The 21062-nt window shown below is 35.9% G+C and overlaps 1 protein-coding gene across 1 annotated transcript; it reads left to right on the top strand.

Annotated features, from left to right (window-relative positions):
* The first annotated feature begins 795 nt into the window (after positions 1 to 795).
* On the top strand, positions 796 to 10355 carry RBP2 (retinol binding protein 2). Its single transcript, XM_010172716.1, has 4 exons — positions 796 to 923; positions 4858 to 5036; positions 8292 to 8393; positions 10137 to 10355. The coding sequence occupies exons 1-4, from the start codon at positions 851 to 853 to the stop codon at positions 10188 to 10190; spliced, it is 408 nt and encodes a 135-aa protein (XP_010171018.1). The 5' UTR covers positions 796 to 850; the 3' UTR covers positions 10191 to 10355.
* Positions 10356 to 21062: the final 10707 nt, after the last annotated feature.

Here is a 21062-nt window from a genome sequence, read left to right as displayed (position 1 = left end):
TAAAAAAAAAAAATAGAGAAGAGAGAAAGAAAAGCTAGGAGTTTTGGACTCTTGATCACTTCAGTTATTCTATCAGACACATTCTGAGTGTGCTTATTTCCACAACTGAAATCTGTGCTTTTCCCCATAACCATGTAATGCTGCTGTTTGAAAAATAGCTTTCTAGCACAAACTGCTATGTTAAAAAAACATTTTTACAGTAGGATTGATACTAATTATGATTTATTTTGATTTACTTTGCATTTGCTAAACTTGCTGTTAAATTAAAACAAAAATATGGAAGTGCAGTTGGTATAAGTGCAGCTATTGGTATGTAGATATTTTGAAAATCAAAGGAAAACACAAATATTTCTAACAGAAATATTCCTTTTTCTGCCCTGCCTTGCATTTGTTGCACATTCAAGATTTCCATGCATTTTAAATGCAAGTTCTGGGTATGTTAGATCTGTAAGATTGGTTCTTCACAGGGAAATGTGACACATAAAAAGGAACTGAAAAAGAGAATTCACCTTGAAAATTTTAACTGTGTTGTACAATTTGCCACTGTGTTCAATATGTTTCAAAGGTATCCCATAATAGCTAGTAGTGACCTTTACAAAGGTCACTGTAAAATTATAACCTGTATTACTACATATTTCAGAAAGTGTTCCTTGTCTGCCAGCTGTTCAACTGAACTTTGTTAATGAAGGCAAAGTTTTTGAGGGTTATCACTCTGACCCTTTAACTGTATTATCTAGAAAACCATAAACCTTATACAAAAAAGATATGAAAAGGTTTATAAAACATTCTCTTACTAGATCCTGTTTCTAGCCTCATTTTGATCTGAAGTTGGTTTTAAGCTCTTGCCACCATGCCTGCTGATTACAATGGGACATGGGAAATGGAAACCAATGAAAACTTTGAAGGCTACATGGTTGCTTTAGGTAAATGAAAAAATATTAACTATATAGAGATCAAGAGAAAATGTTTCAATTATAAGTAAAATCCTAAAAAATAATTATAATATTTCTGTAATGTGCATTGTAGCATAAGGGTTTTTGCTAATCACATTAAAAATCAAATAATTGTAATGTACTTACAATTACATTGATCTAAGTATATAAGCAAGAGAAGACTTGTAGCCAAAGATAATAGTCTTTATTTAGATAAATGAAAAAACAGGTACAGATGGGAAAAAAGAAACAAACAAACCAACCAGGCTTTCAGATACAGAAGCTCTGTTCTGTTACTGGTATATACTTAATGTAACAATCAAGCCACAACCTGGTTGACTCTGCTAAAGAGAAACAGGACATTCTATATCACTAAAGCAACAATAGTGTTTACTACTTAATTAGTGTTTTGAATTAGTAAAAATTATATGTACCAGTTGCATCGTAAAGGTGACAAAAGCCTTTAAAAGCATTTGAAGATAAATGGGCAGATATTTCTGACAATTTTTGTGGGAGTCATCCTTACACAGCAAGGAGACTTAGGTCACAGGAGTTCTTAAACATATTTTTACATGGTTAACTAAGCTTAATTTCACTTGGCTATGACCATCATTGATAACAATATATGTGCACATGCAAAAAGAGACGTTATGCTCTTTAGGCAACTTTACTACTTTATTAGTTTCTTTATCATTAGAGGCCTGATAGCTATAGTGTGTGTATCCAGTGTATAGGATATTAAGCATACTCTTTGTAGATGCTAGAATAACAAAAACACTGTTAACTGAATGCAAGAAATATCCGTGTCAGTTGGTATCAAGTTTATGTTGTTTGTAGATTTATTTTTTCCCGTACTGACAGACTCAATTTTTATGTCTGGAAATAATTTTATGAGAGATGTCTGCTTTTGCTGCACCTATTATTTTCAATATAAATTGCCTTTCAAGTATTTTTGTTCTTGTAAAGGCACATGCTTTTTGCTCCAGGTCATTATGATTATGCAAGTAGTGTGCAGGAAATCCTTCTTCTACTTAGGTTAGCAGAGAAATAGATCTTTAATTTGCTGAAAAGAAGAAATAATAGAAGACATCAACATTTCTCAAGAATTTCTTCAATACACTCTGGATTGGCATCAAAAAAACAGTTATTACCTTTCCACTGCTGTAGTAATATAGCTGCATTCTGAAAACCACAAAAAACATGTGAGCTAGATTTATACATATATGAGAAGTGTAATCTTTACAACTGGGAATCTCCTCCCACCTCTACTACATCACAGATGAAGAGCATAAAGGACGGTTGTTTCCTTGATCATACATGATGTCTATAAAACTTATACAAGAAAAGTAGTCATTAGAGTTGGCTAATTTAACCTAGATTGGAGGAGTCTGGCTGGCTCTGAATTATAAATTAGCATGTGGCAAAAATCAAACCTACATTTTATTTTTATGCTTACAATTGCTAGCCCTCAAGGGCCCTGGGTCTATACACTTCTCATTCCCAGTCTAGTAGTCATTAATTTCTATCTTCTGTTCAGCATTTGCTGCTTTTATTTCTCTGCCTTTCTACAGGAGATGACAACACGGTAAGACATGCTGATAACAGGAGCTTTTTCAGGTCAAAGTATGTTGCACTTTTCATCAGAAGTCATGATCAGATTTGTAGCTTCTTGTGCTTTGTTCAAAAGGTATTGAGTCAAGTTCATGGAGATCTAAAGAACTTGTTCGCTCAGGTTCCAAACTATTTACTTACAAAGATGTGGATTATAAAAACAATGCAGTGGTTCAAAACCAGTGAGTACACTTTCTGATAAAATTTTCAAACTACTTTCCCAATAAGAACAACAGCAACTGATTGGGATGAAAGAGCTATTTGTACCAGTTGTCTGGATCTGACCCTTCATATGTACATCATGATTCTTTTGTGTATACATGCATATATATACTATAAGTTATAAAAATTAAAAACTGACAATGAATTAGCAAAAAAAAAAAAACTACACCAAAAACAATGCAAAGATGCATATGGCTATAGGTGATTCTCAGAATGGGAAGAAATTACATGGAAGAGTGAAAATATATTCTTCTAATCTGTTTCTCACAATTTTACATGTGGTTGATATTTTAAGTATTAAAGTGCTCAGGTTAAAAGCACACTGAGGTTTTGGTTTGTTAAAATTCATCCATCCTTTTAATTAATGCATATGCATTTCGATACTTTAATTAAAGAATAGTTCTACCCTTTAAGCCAGAAACTTTGATTTTACCATAAACATGTTACAAAGTATTTTAATCTACTGTAATAGAACAATATATCATTTTTATTGCTTATATTGTTCAAAATGTAGTTATGAAAACCATGCTTTAATAAAACCTCCCCTGATTTTTCTCCAGGAGCTACAAGACTAATATATTAGTCAGAAATAGTATTTCTTCAGAAGTCTAGACTTTTTTTTCCTCGGAGAGAGCTAAATTTTATGTTACTTGGCTATAAATCAGACCCAGAGATACCTTTAATCCAACACAGAAGATAAAATATACCCAAGAAGTCTTGAATACAAATACTGAACAAGAACATTATTCCCCATGTTAAAAAGTCACAATTTTTTTCAAGCCAATCCTCTTACTCAACTCGATTAGTACTTCACAAGTAGTATAATGAATCTACCAAAAGAAAAAGTGTTCCATTAGTATGTGGCATTGCTGAGCTGACAATGATTAACTCACATGCGAAACCACTAAAGGATGGCTAACAAACCAAAACCATTTTTCAAACTCTTGCAGAAGCATGTGAGATTATTTCATTTGCATATAGCACTATAATAAGATTCACTGCCAGCTGGTCAGAAATATTTATTGCAGATGGTAATGCAGCTGGCATTAGGTGGATTGTCTGGAGCAAACTGTCATCATGGTAATATATATTCTCCTTTTGGTAACTTCCAATGCATTCAGTTGCAAGCAGTTGTTTAAATTATAATGTTAGTGTTCATCACGAACAAAATAAGGATGATAAGGAGATCAGTACTGCATAAAATGTTGACAGAATACTAAACAGGAACTGTCAAATGCTGTAGTTTGACACTTTTTTGACTTTCGACTTTGAATTTGTCTCCTTTTACCATCTAAACTACAATTTATTTCTGTCTCTGATGTCTAACAATAATAGATAATTCAGGCTTTTATTTGATGGCTTCTTTTTTATTCATTAGCATGATTTTCACTATTTTAAAATTAATTAACCTCTTGTATTCTCCCACAGACTATGTGTTCATCATAAAAGTAACATGCCAAAATTCCCCTGATTACATACTAATTCTAACATGATTATTTTCTGAAAAGGAACATTATTCTAAGATCCTTTTTTTGGGGATGGCCAACATTTGTAACCCTACAGGACACATACCAGTACTCTCATACGCCTCCTGGCCATGGAGCTACATGCATACGTAGGAAAGGGAATGGCTCCCAGGCCTAAGATGATAATAGCATTCCTGGCATCCCACAGCTTCATGTGTGAGTGACACCAAAATGGCAATGTCAGTCTTGATAGTCTCCGCTATTCCACATTCTCTAAAAAACCTGGAGATTCGGGTGATTTAACATGCCAGCATCTATTCACTACTGGTTGTATATTGTAGATCTGCTTGCAGCATTTCCACAGATATCCTGTAAATACATAATTTTTTATTCAGTGGAAGATCATCAAATTGAAAAACTACTTGCAAACACAAGACTATTTTTATTTGAAATTATCTTTTTCTCTGCAAAACCTTGCAGGTAAAAGCATCACTTGTGGAACCATGTTCCACATTAAAAGGGGTTTTTTATTATTATGTGCAAATATAAGTGCTGCAGTTTTTTATTTTGGATAACAAATACTGGAATTGTAATTGTGATAATATCTTTTCTTCTTTTTTTGGCAGATATTGATTTTGCAACTCGTAAGATTGCAAAACACTTGAAACAAACAAAGGAGATTATTCAAGATGGAGATAATTTTAAAACCAAAACACTCAGTACTTTCAGAAACTATGAACTGAATTACACTGTGGGAGTGGAGTTTGAAGAACATACCAAAGGACTGGATAACCGAGTGGTAAAGGTAAAAATTTGGTCCCTGATACCTGTGTACACTACAGTCAGCACCAGGAGTGAGCAGTTCCAAACATCAGATGAACGCATGAAAAAAAACTCCAATATTTTACAGACATCAGGGGATTTTTATAAAGTAGAAATAATTTGCATATTGAGACAGTTTTCCTTCCTGCTACAAGGATTTATTATAAATGCAAATCAGGACGGTTCCTCAGATACGTGAGGACAATCATTAATTATATGTTTTTCTAGTAGGGGATTTTTCTAGCTTTTCTATGATACACCTTTATGTATTTAGAAAGTAGCAAAACTCTGTTTTTACCTATGTATTTTCCTTAATGAAACTGTAAATTCATCCCTTTGAATTTAGGACTTTCTCTGTGTCAATAGAAATTTTCAGTTCTAAATGGCTAGGTTCACACTGTATTTTTAATCTGAGCCTGCTGAGCCTCAGTTGGACAGTTTAACAGTTGGACACTGTTAAAAATAAACCTGCAGTCCTTAATTAACCTTCAGGGAGCTTTGGGAAGGGACAAGAAAAAAATGAGAACCAAAGCTACCACTGATATGGGTGGCAGGTCTACTGTCAGTGGTAGACAGGCAAGGAGGCCCAGCAATGCATGCTTTAATGTCCTTAGGATTATAGGAGTAACTTGAGCTCAAAATTCCCCTAGGAAACTGTGGCCATAAGTTCAGACATCTTTCAGTGAGATATGTGGACAATAAACTTTTGGATCAAAGACCATACTGTGTGTTAGCCCGTGCCCTACCTCCTACAACAGACAGTCATCTGCTAAGTCTGTTCCTGTAAGGCATTCAAATAAGATGGCATCAGGAAAGTCAGTGAGGAAAACAGTACATATGAGTACTAATTAAATTCACTTACTGAATTCAGCTTCATGTTTCTGTATCACTGCTGCTTCTGTTTTACTCCGTTCTCACCTGTAAAATACTTAAGCAAGACTTTCAAAGGTAGAAAGGCCAGTAGATCTTAAATTTCCACTGACTGTTCCCTTCAGAGTTTTACTAATCTTGCCTCCCCTGCCTGTCTTCGTCATCATTCAGAATCTACCCAAATCTACCCAACTCTTTTGTCAGTTACCAGTTTTATTCTTCCTCTCAGCTCTCTTGCTCTTCTCCAAACATATGCTGTCTTTTCCATCAGTATATTCTCAATAAACAGGGTTTCAGAACTTGCTGCCAAACTCTGAGAAGCCAAGATCAAAGCTCACTGTCAACAAGACCTGTTTTGTTTTGGCAATTGCCACAGGAAATTGGCAGCATAAAGGATATGTTTACATTGGAACTCACATCATCCTTCACTGGAGTGGTACAAATTTAACAGAAGACATTGTTTATTCACTGTGGATCACTTTTCATTCTCAAACTAACTTTGTGCAGTGTAATCCCTATGACTTCTTCCAAATTTTCTCTCATTCATGGCACTGCAAGACATCAAATAGTGAGACTCATTTTTTCCCAGTTTCCTGAATATCTCTATCTCTAAATTTTCTGCCTAACGCTTTCTCCAGTGATCACTGAGTGGGACATATTCCTGTGACAGAGTTTATGCTTTAAAATACTGCTCCAACATCTCTTTAGTTACTAAGGATCTAAGGACTCATTAGTTACATCACTCCTTAAATCCATAGACTAATGCTCCTCTAGTGCTCTTCACCACTACCAAAGCTATTGCCTTTCTGTGCAAAATCATTTCACTTGCAGACTCTCCTCTTATTTATCAATTATTTGGAAGGAAGGAAGGAAGGAAACATAGCTTGTACAATTATAACCCTACTTGGCTGAATCATTTTTGCCTAATAATCTTTTCTAAACAAATTATATTATTTGTTTCTAACAAGAGGAGAAGGAAAAAGGAAAAATCATAGACTCATAGAATGGCCTGGGTTGGAAGGGACCTTAAAGATCATTTAGTTCCAACGACCCTGCTGTGGACAGAGTTGCCAACCACTGGATCAGGCTGCCCAGAGCCACATCCAACCTGGCCTTGAATGCCTCCAGCGATGGGGAGTCCACAACTTCTCTGGGCAACTTGTTCCAGTGCCTCACCATCCTCTGGGTGAAAAATTTTGTCCTAATATCTAACTTAAATCTCCCCTCTCTTAGTTTAAAGAAGCATGTTATGCCATTATTCTCTGTACTACTCTAAAAGAATTTTCTGTCATTTTATTAACAAAACAATGCCTCAAACACATTGAAGTTAGATTAAGGTAATAAAACTGCTAGGCAACATTTAAATGTAAAGAAGGCATGGATAATTTAAAGAGCATGTAGCTTAAAAATTCCGTAAATAAGAAAGAAGTTAACTGAAACAGAATGAGTTTAGTCTTGTTATTAATAGAAAGCTCCCTCATACGAGAAATAAATCATCCAGTGCTGAACTAGAAAATGAATTAAACTCCAAATACTCTTGGTGCTTTTTAATAACTGAATTTCCATTGACTGTAACTGGTCTCTGATGAGGATTTGCCTATGACACATGGTTAAATGTCTCCCTAAAGTACAATGATTCGAATCTAGAACAATTCAAACAAAGTTGCTTTGAATGTTCTCTAGCATATCTGAGTAGAGAATTTAGCCTGTAAAGAGAATTTTTCCTTACAGACATGGTCATCCTGCTCCTAGACAAGAATAAGCATACCCTGTTTATTAGTCATAGACTCTGAATCACACCAAATCATTACATGGTTGAGGATGGAAAGGACCTCTTGAGATCACCTAGAGCACATTGTCCAGCTTATGATCATATCTCTTTAAAGGTCTTTCATGCAAGTGCATGAAAATAAATGTATTGTATGAGATTATATTAACATTCACTTCCTCTTGTTAGAAAAGGTGTTAGCACGGCACTAGTTGGTATGAGTTGCCAGGTCTTCACTCATGAAACTTTTTTATTAATGGCTTTAAACAGCAAGAAAAGAAAAATACAATTTTCGTACATTGCACAGATGAATGTTCATTCACTCAGCAATTCACTAGTTAGTGTGAACACTTTGTATTTGTGTATGAGAAGAAACAAAATGGAAATGACAACAAAGCACTGAAAAATCTTCATATCAAAAAACTGTTGTCATCTTGAATGCATTCAGGTTTCGGTTGAATGGTTCATTTGGGGTTTTTTAGGAGGAAAATGGGGAATGGTTGGAAGCATCTGTGTCTTCTCATTGTTTGATTTAGCTTATTTTCATGTATTCATAAACTTCTTGTTAACGTATCTGAGTTAATTATCTGATTCATGCAGACACTAGTGACCTGGGATGGTGACAAACTAGTATGTGTTCAGAAAGGTGAAAAGAAAAACAGGGGCTGGAAGCACTGGATTGAAGGAGACCTACTGCATCTGGTAAGGGCACAGATACAGATACATAGCACATAACCCAAACTGCAACAAAATACGGCTTTCCATTTCAAAGGGGTTGTTACTTGCTCGAGTTAGAATGGTCTTTATTTAGACAGCTCTGATCTCTGAACTCTAAGGAAATCCCTCCTCTGCTACAACTCAGGAATGCTCAATTTCTTTCCACCTGTTCCCAACTAAGTCATAACCATGCAGTGGTTTTTTTTGCTCCAGTCCACTGCTCTCCAGCTATTAACCCTTCTTGTTACATTACACCTCTAACATCATCTTGTTCTTATAAAATCATTGGTAGGGAAAAAAAAATAATCAAACAAAAAACCAATAGTATGGACAGTCTGGAAGAAAAATATTAATTTTTTGTTCTAAAAGAAGCACTATGAAATATTAGCATACTATGTCGTAAAATGGTTGGACTTGATGATCTTAGAGGCCTTTTCCAACCTTAATGATGTCATGATTTGATGATTCCAATACAGATCAGAAACCTCTGGATACACAAGATGATCCTGCAAACAACCTACACTGCAATTATTTAATGCTAGTACAATAAAATAGTCAAAACATTCATATATCTGAGTTAGTAAGCTGGAGCCCAAAGATAAATGAGGTGAGTCCAAATGAGACCAGAAGAACCTGTGCAGGAAATACACAGTCAGTGAAGTCCAGAAAGCTTTCAAAATAATAGATACATAATGATAGTGATTCCAGAGTTTCTTGGGAGAGCAATCAAGAAATGGGCATGATAATGGATTGGATGGTACAATAATTTTGAATGGTACAAAAGGTGGGTGCAGAATGCAGATTATGGAGGAGAACTCATTGTTCTACCTCATGATTTCCATCTAGCTATGTACTCCTCCACAAGTTTACCCTACAGACAGTTGGTATGGCCAACCACATTGCCTCAAGTCTGTATGCTTGAAACACCAAAGCAATTAATTAAAAAACACTATCTGCCACCTAACTAAAAGCCAACTGTCCACTACACTTTTCAACTCCATTTTAACACATATTCAAAAACTAACCTAACAAAGGTTCTACATGCTGGCACCAAGATTCAGCCTACGACTGGTGGAAACAAAAAGATGAAGTAGATTCTTACAATAGTCTTCAGAAAGTCTATTGCAGGCTTGGCCAATTGCTGGCCAAAAAGCCAGCCTCAGCTCACTTCAAACGCTTATTTGGCACAGGAATGGTGGCTAACCAGATGATAACCAAACCGACTGCATTGCAATGTTCAGGTCTGCCAATCTTTAAGAGGCCAGCTGCAACACTGGGCAAAAATGGTGGCTTGTTCTGGCCCCTGAAAAAATGTCTGGGCATACCTCTGAAGCAAATGTCCTCACCTTTTTAAGGCATCCTCCATTTTTTTTTTTATTTCCTTGTTTCATTGCTTCTCATGAGTTATGAGGTAACATGTGAGTTATAAACTTTTACACTATATTGTTCTAATAACAGAGCACGAAAAAGCCTTGCATTAAAGAGCAACTTTTATGCATTTTTCATGTTTATTCTTCTTAGAGCTCAAATATCAAAATCTAATTACTGCAACATGTAGTGCATGCCTGCTGTTTGGTTACATATAACGCACTATTTATTTTGTTCTCTTTTTCATAAGCATATCTTTTTAATGCAGTGGTTCAGCTGTAGTAATTTTGATCAGATCTACTGTGTATGCAAAATACAACTTTTATCACTATGTGTTTACTAATTGTTTTAATACTGCAGGAACTGACATGTGAAGACCAGGTGTGCCATCAGATATTTAAGAAGAAAAACTAAAATTGACCACCCAGATCTTCATCACACTATTATGCTGTTATGTTTTGTCTAAAAAGAAGAACCAAGCCAGATTTGCAATAATTCTTTGACATTGCTATGTGAATATATTTTGTGCCTGTTTATGGAAACAAACACGTTTTATAGAAATAACATCAAACAGTTACATCATAAATTCCTTTGCCTTTCAGTCTGGAGTTAAATAAAAGTAATTGCCTTTCTAATAATGCAATCCTACATCTTTGTAATAATTTCCAGAGGTATGTCCTTTAGCAACAAGGTTGAAAATTAACAGTCACAATTATCTCAGTCACAGTATATCTCTCCACAGTGCTGTAATATCATAATATATTTGGATGACTGAGTAAAACTGAACATTCATTGGACTGCTTCTATTTAATTTAGTCCTGGATCACTAAGTCCACAGTTTCAGGCAACAGAATGGCTCACTGAACACAATACATGGCCTTTCATCTCTAGGTTATTCATTTGAACTTGGCCCAGCTCTATAGCAGCTAGTAGTTATCACTGATAAATGTCTCATGGCCAATGTGAAATGCTGTAGCTCCTTAATATGATCCTAACATGGATCACTGACAATGTTGCTAGCCTCCAGTTAGAACTGGCATCCTACTAATAATCCCACTGGAGAAGTCCACTGTTTAAAGCAAACTCTACATTCAAGAGTTGCTCCATGATGTGAAAACTAAGGCATACTTATGGCTATAAGAGGAAAACTGCAGAGTATACACAGACTGTATGCACCCTGTGCATAAAGAGTACCCAGCATGCTGCAATCTGCACCTTGTACCTACTTTTCAGAGATTTTTAAAAGAAAATTAATTTCCATGCAACTCTCCTCAGTTTTATTTAGGGTTTTTCAAAAGAATACCTGTTCTTTGCTAAAAGCAAGTTTCAGTTAACTGTGGATGGTGAGCACTACTTCAGCAGATGGAAACTGAAATTATTCAACAAAATGTGTGTACATGTTCCACAGAACTGAAGAAAGGCTTGTATGCCCAAAAGCTCATCTGTTTTTCCCAATTATATGAATTATTCTCTACAACCTTGCCTTGCAAACTTTATCACCATTTCAATGTCTTATCGTCCATAGGCCCCCATCTTCTGTTTAGTATGGGAGGAGTGGAAATTCACTAAACAGATTAGTGGCAGGGAAGTAGAGAAAAGATGTGGAAAAAAACTTTGCAGAAATGGAGGAACACATGCTTTCTCCCCATCCCCACCTGCTGCATAGCCTACTCAGTGTCAATAGTTCAGGATAGGAAAGGAGTGAGACAGTCTCCCAGCTGAAAACAAGGTAACACCTGCCAAAACCCAAATCTGATTAATATGCCACTAATATCTACATGGCCATGGGCATATAAGTGCATATGTAGGGATATTTTTATGAATTGGACTTTGCTTCTCCTAATAAAAGTTAACCTGGTATCAAACTTCCTGTGTACTTCAACTGAGCAATGCTCTAATGTAAGTTTGTATAGAAGAAACTGCACTTGGAGTTGGTAAACTTCTTTTTTCTTATTCAGCCCTGACCTGGACTTTCCAGTAGAAACACATTTAATTCCTATTTCTAAGTTTCTGCTAGTTACTAAGCTAAGAAGTATCACAGTTCATTAAGCTTTCAAAATGTTATCAGAACAAAGTAATCACTAGGAAACAAAATGTGCATGTTTTAATCATTGACATTTCTCATAGCTGGTTCTTGCCAGGAATAAGCCTGAACAAGACAGGGTTTCATAACTTCACGCCAAATCATAAAACAAATGAAAAGCTTTCATATATCACAAAGAACTATAATTAATTCACAAATTATTATTTTGAAGATGGAATGCAATTATTCTTCAATTGATTTCTTATTATGCTTACTAGTATTATCTAATGGATATGGTTGGGAACTAAATGAAGTAGGCAATTGGGCACTTGAGTAGACTTTGATTAGAAGAAAACTGGATCTGACCCTATTTTTTTGCCAATTTTGGAAATGGAAATTCCAAACTTTTTAACAGGAAGTGAAAAAATGTGCGAGGTTTTTTGCTCTCCAAAACATTTTCTTCCTGTGCATACTGATATGCAAGAACTTGCAGCATCTGTTACAACTGTATGCATGGAACTGGAGACAGAGGAGGTAGTCATTATGTTGCATTATAATTACTTCCAAAGGTATACTTGTATGTATCATATTTGTGATATTGGGTTGGTCTCTAAACTGTACAAAGTCCCTTATTTCCTTGTCAGCAGATTAAATACTTGCACAGGAGGAATGGACCTTGCTGGTAAAGAAGAGAATGTTCATTCACGTTTTTTCAGCCCTCTGGCATGCAGTGCTGACTCAGCTGTTTTGAAGGATTACCATTTGCATTAATTCTTTTCCTCGTCGAGAATATTACTCAAACACAGCTAACAGGAAGGGAATTTACCAGCAACCTTCTAATCCAGAAAACAGAAAAAGCTGTACTATAACAAAAGCACTTCCTAGTGAGTACAGTACTGGGCAAAGAGTTAGTACCATTACCTGTCACTGGACTTTTCAAATGACAATGACAAAGGTGTGTGTAAGAAATGTTTATGGTGGAATTCTAAAAATCATCTGCATTGAGCTATTTTTTCTCCCTAAAAGTCAACTAGCATTTTCTTATCAACTGTTAAAAGAAGAAAGCAACACTGCAGGCAAATGCTGTAGAATAAAGTTGTAAACACTCCTACCAGTAATGCTCTGTGGCTTGTTCCCTAGATGCCATCTTTCTACTAAGGTCTGAAGGGTCACCTAAGTACTACGTGCACAGAATGCCTTTCCAATTTTTCACAAATATCCTAAGTGCTCTGCTGATTTGCTGCTTGTGAAAGATGTCTCCATCTCCACCGCCATCTGGCAAAAAGTCTGAGGTTTCAAAGTCAGCATTTACTTCAAGATCTGATGAGGACAAATAAAATTTCAACAAAAAAGTTGTTTAATTTTAATTACATCTGTTTTTATTCTTTTTAAGCAAGGGTACATATTTTGCCTTAGTGGGGAGAGATGAATAGAAAGGATTTCTTTGGAAGATTTTTTTCCCACTAAAACTTTCCAGGTTTGATTTGTGATTCATTGGAAGGGTGGAGGTTACCAATATTTTAATTTCAGCTTGCTGATTACACTTGTTATGCAGATGGTGAAGATTAGAAGAAAATATTTTCTGAAAATGAGATTTAAAATAAAATGAACCAGACAAGATTTCAAGACCTGCAAAAATTTTGTCAGTTATTCTCTAAATATCACACTTGCTTTAATTATATATAAACCTGTGGTGGTTTGGGTGGATTCACCCTTTTGCTTGCAGCTTGCAACCAAACACAGCCTGCTCTCTCACCCTCCCTCCGCCCCCCACCCAGGGAGTAGGGGAGAGAATTTGGAAAGAAGGGCAAGGACTCACGGATTGAGATAAAAACTATTTACTAATTAAAAGAATATGATAATGATAACAACAGTGATAACAGACTATCCAAATGAGTGATACACAGTGCTCACCGCCCGCTGACCAATTCCCAGCCTGTGCCAGCTAACGATCCCGGAGCCGAGATGGTCCCGAACCCAAACCCTGGAAGAGTGAGCCCGAGCGATCCCCAAGAGAATACCCCGTCTTCCAGTCAACCCTGGTTAATATACTGACATGACGTGGTATGATCTGGAATATTTCATTGGCACAACCAGATGCCAGTTCTGGGTTTTGCTCTTCATTGTGCTTCCCCCTCCCAGTCCTAATGCAGCTGTGAACCAGCCAAACACTGTGGCCTTGAGCTCCAGCAGCAACTAAAAACACCAGCACTGCTATCAGTGTTCTTCCCACACTAAGTCTGAACTGAAACACTGAAAGCAAAACACAGCCACTCCAATTACCAAAAAGAAAACTAACTCTGTCCTAGCAAAACCAGGACACACTGCAGTGCTTCATTCATCATTAAAAACAAATGGGAAGGCAATAAAAGACAGTACATATTCCAGAGTTCTTAGAGGTGGAGGAATTCATGAAAGATTAGGAGCTTTGCCTTATGTGACAGCAGAGACTCCACTTGGCATAAGAACACAAACATGAAAGGCTGCTGCTAAAGGAATAAGGACACACCATCAATCCATACTCAAAGGCAGGAAAAGAAAAACAGGACAACAAGTAACAGACTTGAACTGCAGCATGGAAACCTCAGGTGGACATTAGGCAACACCTCTGCAATCAAAAGATAATGAAGGACTGGAAGAGGCTGGCAGATGAGCACATGGAGTCTCTGTGGTCCAACCATAGTAGACACTTTCTTCCATCAGGAAATCAAGCTGAGTCTTTCATTGTACCTGTAGTAATAGTTGACAAAAAGACTGTCAGGAAGGTCTCAAAGACATTATATTACCATTTTTATGAAAAAAAAAATAAAAATAAAAAAAAATGTCCAAATAGAGTACCTGCAGTAAGAGAAAGGCTACAGCAAAAATTCATGGTTACCAAGACACAGAAACAAACCTTAAGAACCACTAGAAATTCTCTTCACCTGTTTTCATGTTGCTATATTTTGGATTCCTTCTGCTTTTAGTTTAGGTAACAGTCTGTCATAGAAAGGCTTTCTGAAATTCTGATAAACCCTTCACAAAGGCTTTTCCTGTAAACTTAGTTATGACTTCAGAATTAAACCATGGCATGAAAGTTCAATAGGATATCTCCCTGTGAAAGCTGCAAAGGGCATTCTTTTGAACTGCTTTTAATGTATAGTGCCCTTTGCTGCCTTTCACCACTGCACCCAAAGATGAGCATTTTCCTATAGCTTCTTAACTGTTTTTTTCCTGTCACCTCTATTTCATTCACTTTTGGATTTATACATATGCATCTTTACACACACACACACGTATTTACATTCAGGGAAGAGAGAGGTTCAATAGCCTCATTTGTTAAGAAAACGGGGCATAGGTGTCCACAATATTTGATTACCCCCTCAGCTTTTGAACCAGTTGCCCAGTGTAGATTGGCCAACCAAATCTGTCAAAGGATAAGGACATAACATTTCTGCAATTTTATATGAAAATTAATGGCCAGATAGCCTGCATTCAGTAAAAGACAGTCTACAGGGTGAACTCATGTTTATCAAATCCCAGAAAAAATAACATAGGATAAAAACATGATAAATGCCTGTACCCATGGAAAACCTTCAGATGGAGTTCATATCTTGGTGCCAATGAATTCAATCATGAGACAAAATCCATAAGAAACCAGGTTTCAGCAGTTCAGTTGTTCACAGTAGTACTTGTTTTATTGACTACTTTGTAATATTTAATGTTTTTGCTACTTACTCAATTATCTGATTTGTCTTTTTATGGCTATCTATCTCTAGTATCTGATCACTTGTTTTTTTCAAAATTTCTCATCTCTTCCTACACATTTTTGGAAAAAGAACTTTAATAGCTGAAGAATAAGTATGTTTTTCCTGGAGTCGTCCTAAAGCCAAAGATTGCTTCAACTTTCTGGTGGCCAGACTAAAGCAATGCTTTTCTAACATGCCATCCAATGCAGTAGTCCTAAAACCCAAATAAATACTTTAGTATGTCTTTTCAATACATTGTTTCATTGTTTGAAAAATACTGTACTCCATGGTCATACATTCTAGCTTGATCAGAGAAAAGCTACTGAGCCTTTCTCACAAAAGCAAGTCTTAGTAAAATTCAGCTGGTATGACAAGTGAGCCAACAGTATATTCTTAAAATATATAATTTTATCTTTTCTTTACACCTTTTTAATTAAATGTCAAGTTTTGAAGTAATTATAAGGGCCTCTAACTGTAGATTAATGATAGTTTTGCAAGCAGTTCCACTTAAGTCAGAGCACTTCTGTGGAGTCATTTATTCCATTCAGCCAGATCAGATCCTGAGTCAAGGTCAAACACATCCACCGATAACACAGACTATAGACTGTGATGCTGCAAAATTTCATGCATTCAAAGTATAAGTGTCAGAAAAATGTGTATTAATATCCATTGTTATTGATGTCTGCTTCAACTATTCAACAACAAAAGAATGCAATAAACTTGCTGAATGTTTAGGAACAAGGTTTTTAAGTTAAACATTTTTCTTTTCACTTAGATGTTCAAAACATCCAACTAAAAATAAAAGCATGAGACATATGGCAGTATTTTCTGTTATCTGAAAATTATTTGAGAACTTACATTTATTTATATAGATATGTATCACATTGTATTTTAAAAAAAATAAATCACCAACAACTTAATCTAAATTAGACTCTCATTTTCTTAAACCTTTTTGAGAAGCCGATATCAGTAAAATAGTCAGGAATAGCACCTGGAAGATGAGCTTTACTGGTTAGAGGATTAAGGCAGAGTTGAATGGCTCCCTTTGTAAAATAACAGCCCTGGTTCTCTAAAAACACAGATTGCTGTTTGCTACTAATGGGTGCCTTGAGTAGCATTACAGCAAATTGCTTTCCTTGATACACAAAAAATACGAACACTTAGTTAAAATGTTAGCACATCAAAAGTCACTAAGGAAAATAACTTTTCCAGAGAAGGGTTTTGTATGATCATAACTGAACTAGTTCTGTTTTAGTGAACTTGTGCCATTTAAAATGGGAAGCAGAACCAGATTTTCTACTGCCATGCTGATCACATAAACATTCTGCAGCCCAACAAAATGAACGCAGAGGGTGACTGAATCACAATGGCAGGAATAAATTAACTGTTGGCCATCAGGCTGCAAGATCCAGTGTGGTCCCCACTGGAAATCTAGACAGCTCCAGTCCTTGCCCTGATTTGGACTTCCAGATAAAAATCTGTTCACAGAAATAGGGTTACCAGACTGTTTTGGTTACACCTCTTCCTACCTGCCTCACCTCACTTAGCTTGTATTGTACCTGCACTATGAGATTCTACAAGAGGATAATATTTATCAGGGGGTGATCTCATACCAACCAGCTGAATTCTTTCCATGGAACAAGTTAACTCAAAGGAATTGCAGAACATATTTTAGTATAGTAGTTTAAACCTCTGTAATGTCCCATTGATGCAGCATGAAGTGCAAGGCAATAAAGATTCTGGCCTTTGAGCTCAGACTGGGTTTACAGGTTTTCATAACCTGTTTTTTCACAAGGATAAATGTCTATATGCTGTTGATACAGTTTATGTTTGTCTTTTGTTTCAAACAAGTCAGTCCTTCCCAAAGTCATAAATAAAGAAAAAAAAATCTGTTTGGGTTACTCTAGATCTCAATATAAACAAACTATAAGCATGGCTGTGCATGAAAACATGATAATAAATTTTCAGATATAAGTTCTTATTTATAAAGAATGTGACAGAACCCTGTAGCTCTCTATAGAGCAAGTAATTCAAACAAAATTAGGACAGAACATATTAGGAATCTTCCAATGAAACATACTTTGGCACCTTGGAATAGAGTTTTAAAAAGGCCCAAATACTCCACCTCTCACTGAAAATTTGTTTCCCAATGGAAGTAGACACAGATTAAAATTCTTTCACAGAATAAATCAGTACCACTCTATTGGATACAGCAGTGCAACAACTTATCTAAAAATCTGGGCCTGCAAAATATTTAAAATGTATGTAGTCCTTTGCCCAGATTACCAACAACAGTAACAATCAAGACTTCTAAATATATAAACTCTGGATATAATTCTGCAGTCACATATATATACAGACAGACTCATACAGAACAGTTTCACCTTAAGCAGTTTACAGTCCAAACCACTTTCTCAAATATTAGAAAGAACATGGCAGAACATTTGGGCCACATGCCAGTTGTTTTCTGGATTCCAGTTTGATTAAAGAACAAAATATGGAAACATTTCAATTCATTGGCCTCAGATTGTTAAAAGATTACAATTTATCCTTCTTTCCTGATCACTTCATTAGGTTTTGGTAATGAAAACCATTACTGCTTCTATCCTTTCCTGTCAGCTACATCAGCAGCAATTAATCTCCACTGACTGAAGAGCATAGAGGTAGCCTAGTGCTTTTATCATCATTTTTTTCCCCTGCTTTATAATGATTAAGTACCCAAAAAGATGCCAGAGAACATCTTTAGGCAGGAGAGGATTCAGTCTGAGAACTCCCATATCTAGTTCAATGCCAGCTCTTACTATCTGGCAGTATTAATTAGAGAAGGAAAAAAAATAAATCTTGGTTTATGTAGCTCTCCTTAATGTGCAAGATTGTAACCATGTCACTGTATGGTGAAATGAGCTGCAAAGTACAGCATGCATGTCCTATCGAATGCATGGTATAGGTAAGCTTTCTTAAATACTTAATACTAATACGCTCCATGACCCTTTACAAAGTTACTTGAAGTCACAGAAGAATTTGCAGAATCTTCTCTGAAGACAAAATTTTTAACTTAGTGATTATTTTTAAAGATAATCTATATAATGATATTTTGAATGAGTAATACAATAAGCATATATTTTTTCTATACTATCATCTTCAGTACAGAAAAATTTCTTCAAGTGTCTGAACTACACTGCAAAGGCTTATTGCCAGAAACTTCCTTTTGTCAGTAAAAATATAAATGCAAATGTGATGTAAGCTAGTAAAGCCCAGTTTTTGTCTTGTCCAAATCAAATCTACTTTCCCAAACAATAGAATTCTCTCAGCCAACATACAGTCACCAAAAATACTGCTGACAAAATAACACTGTCTCCCAGTGTTACTTTATATAAGTTTCCAGTTTCTATTTGCAGTCAGAGCCAGTCTTCTGAGTCCCATCTCTGAGAAGGCCCTCAAACAACTCAATCACTAATTTCTATTACATTTGACATAACAGGATTCATCAGTTGTCATGAAATAGTTCACAAATAATACCACTTCTGTTAAAATCTATTTTTAAATAATTTAAAATTTTCAAACAGTGAATAGCATCTCTTCAGTTACAAACCCATTTAAAGAGGCTGGATTTTGTCAGCAAAACAGCCAAGTATGCATAGGAACATAGCAATGCCCTATCATACAAGATCTGTCAGACTACATTTTTTGTAAAGGATGGCCTAGTGCAGCCCTTTGACACACACAAAAAAATATCACCAAAGAAATAGTTCCTGTTGGTCAACTTGGTGCCAGGAACTGCTCACGTGCAACCGTCCACCTGCAAACATCTACAATGAAGTACTGCTTAACCAAAAAAGAGGAAGTTCCCCACCTTTCGTTGAAAGGGAGGCTATTGTGATATTCCTTTGATTAGCGGCAGGAAACTGCCAGGTGGAAACATGCACACAGTTTACTGTGGAGCAGACCCATGTTAATTTGTTATGCTATGGTAACCTGCTTGCATATCACAGGCTGCAGACCTGAAGCTTGTTAGTGCAGCTACTAACAAGTGAGGAATAGGAACTGCAACACTTGCCATCATCTCTGGTTAAATGGAAGATTTCAGTCTCTCTCTAGGCTGATCCACACAGGAATTATTTATGGATATAAATATGGCAATACCAGGATCAGTGATATTTTTTACAAATGTATGAGTACATATCATAAAATGGATACAATTATGCCAGTAGTAAAATGCTTTACAGAAGTATAGTTTAGTCTCCCTTGCTCTCCTGGTAAAGAAAAATGTGCAACAAATGAAACACATTTATACAAGCATTTATCCACTCATGCTAAATGTTTGTTAATAGGTGGTGTAAAGGACATTAACCTGACCTGCTTCTACTTTTAAGTTACAGTTGTGAACCAGAGGGACATGAAAAAAAAAAAAAAAAAGGGAAAAAAAGGATGAGGAAGAACTATTTTTAAAGGGCGTTTTGTCCAAGACAAATAAATTATCACATAAGAGAAGAAAAAAATCAATGACCAAAAAGAAAACCAAAATCCAAAACACCCACAAAACAGGCTGGAGCTAAAAGTAGCAGTGAAAATGGAAATAATTTTATTTACTTCAGTAGAAGGCCTTCAAAATTATAATTTAAAAATATGTGAAAAGCATTCTTTCTCAGCCGGATTTAGTGAAAAACAGTTTCAGGATTTCAGGTCTAGGCATCAGTCAAGGGAAAAAAAAATAGACATTAACAGAATCAAGGCGTCATCTAGTGGATAATCCTTTAAACACACACTTAAGAGAAGCGTCCTGTGGTTTTATTATCTGTTTCCTGTCCTCTTCACAGACTCACAACAAAAAATATTGTCATTATTGTAAATTTTTATCTCCATAGTAAATTAAATAATTTTCTTATAATTTTCTTTTAAGAAGATAACTATTGAGACAATGTGTGTGGTCTAAACCACATCACAATTTTACAAGTGCTTTTACTTTGAGGGAATTAAAGTCCAACTACATACTAGCTACATATTATTAAAATTCATCAGTTTTAATTTGGATAGCCATATAAAAATAGTACATATTCATTTTTGGTAGAAGAATTCAAGATGCCTTTACATAAAGGATATAAAACCATGTGTAGGTGGTAGTTACTATTACTAATTGGAGGGAGGGGAGAAGTCAACTATGTATTAGAAGAAGGCAGCATTTTCAACAACAGAAGCATAAGAGGAGTTGAACCAGAAACCTGTAGGATTAAAAGCCTAAACTTTTTTAGCTTGAACTAAGACTCTATATTGGTCCCCACTCATCAACCAGTTATATACTTCATCTTTGAGAGTTATTTTTTCCGGAAGATCTGAAAGCTGCAAATCCTATGGCAGGTTCCATTTATGTAATACATTGACAAAGGACTGAAAGACATTCAGCAAAGCTGGTGAAGGGTCTGGAGCACAGGCCTTATGAGGAGCGGTTGAGGGAACTGGAATGGTTTAGCCTGGAGAAAAGAAGGCTGAGGGGAAACTTTATCACTGTCTACAACTACCTGAAAGGAGGCTGTAGTG

Source organism: Antrostomus carolinensis, unplaced genomic scaffold (assembly GCF_000700745.2).
Source record: "Antrostomus carolinensis isolate BGI_N321 unplaced genomic scaffold, ASM70074v2 scaffold22587, whole genome shotgun sequence".
NCBI lineage: Eukaryota > Metazoa > Chordata > Aves > Caprimulgiformes > Caprimulgidae > Antrostomus > Antrostomus carolinensis.
Note: the sequence above shows the minus strand (reverse complement) of the source record. Positions and strands in the feature narration are given on the sequence as shown.

Coding starts and splice junctions, on each gene's coding strand:
- RBP2 (XM_010172716.1), top strand. CDS start 851: ATGCCTGCTGATTACAATGGGACATGGGAAATGGAAACCAATGAAAAC. Junction 924..4,857: donor AGGCTACATGGTTGCTTTAG/GTAAATGAAAAA, acceptor TTTTTTTGGCAG/ATATTGATTTTGCAACTCGT. Junction 5,037..8,291: donor TGGATAACCGAGTGGTAAAG/GTAAAAATTTGG, acceptor TGATTCATGCAG/ACACTAGTGACCTGGGATGG.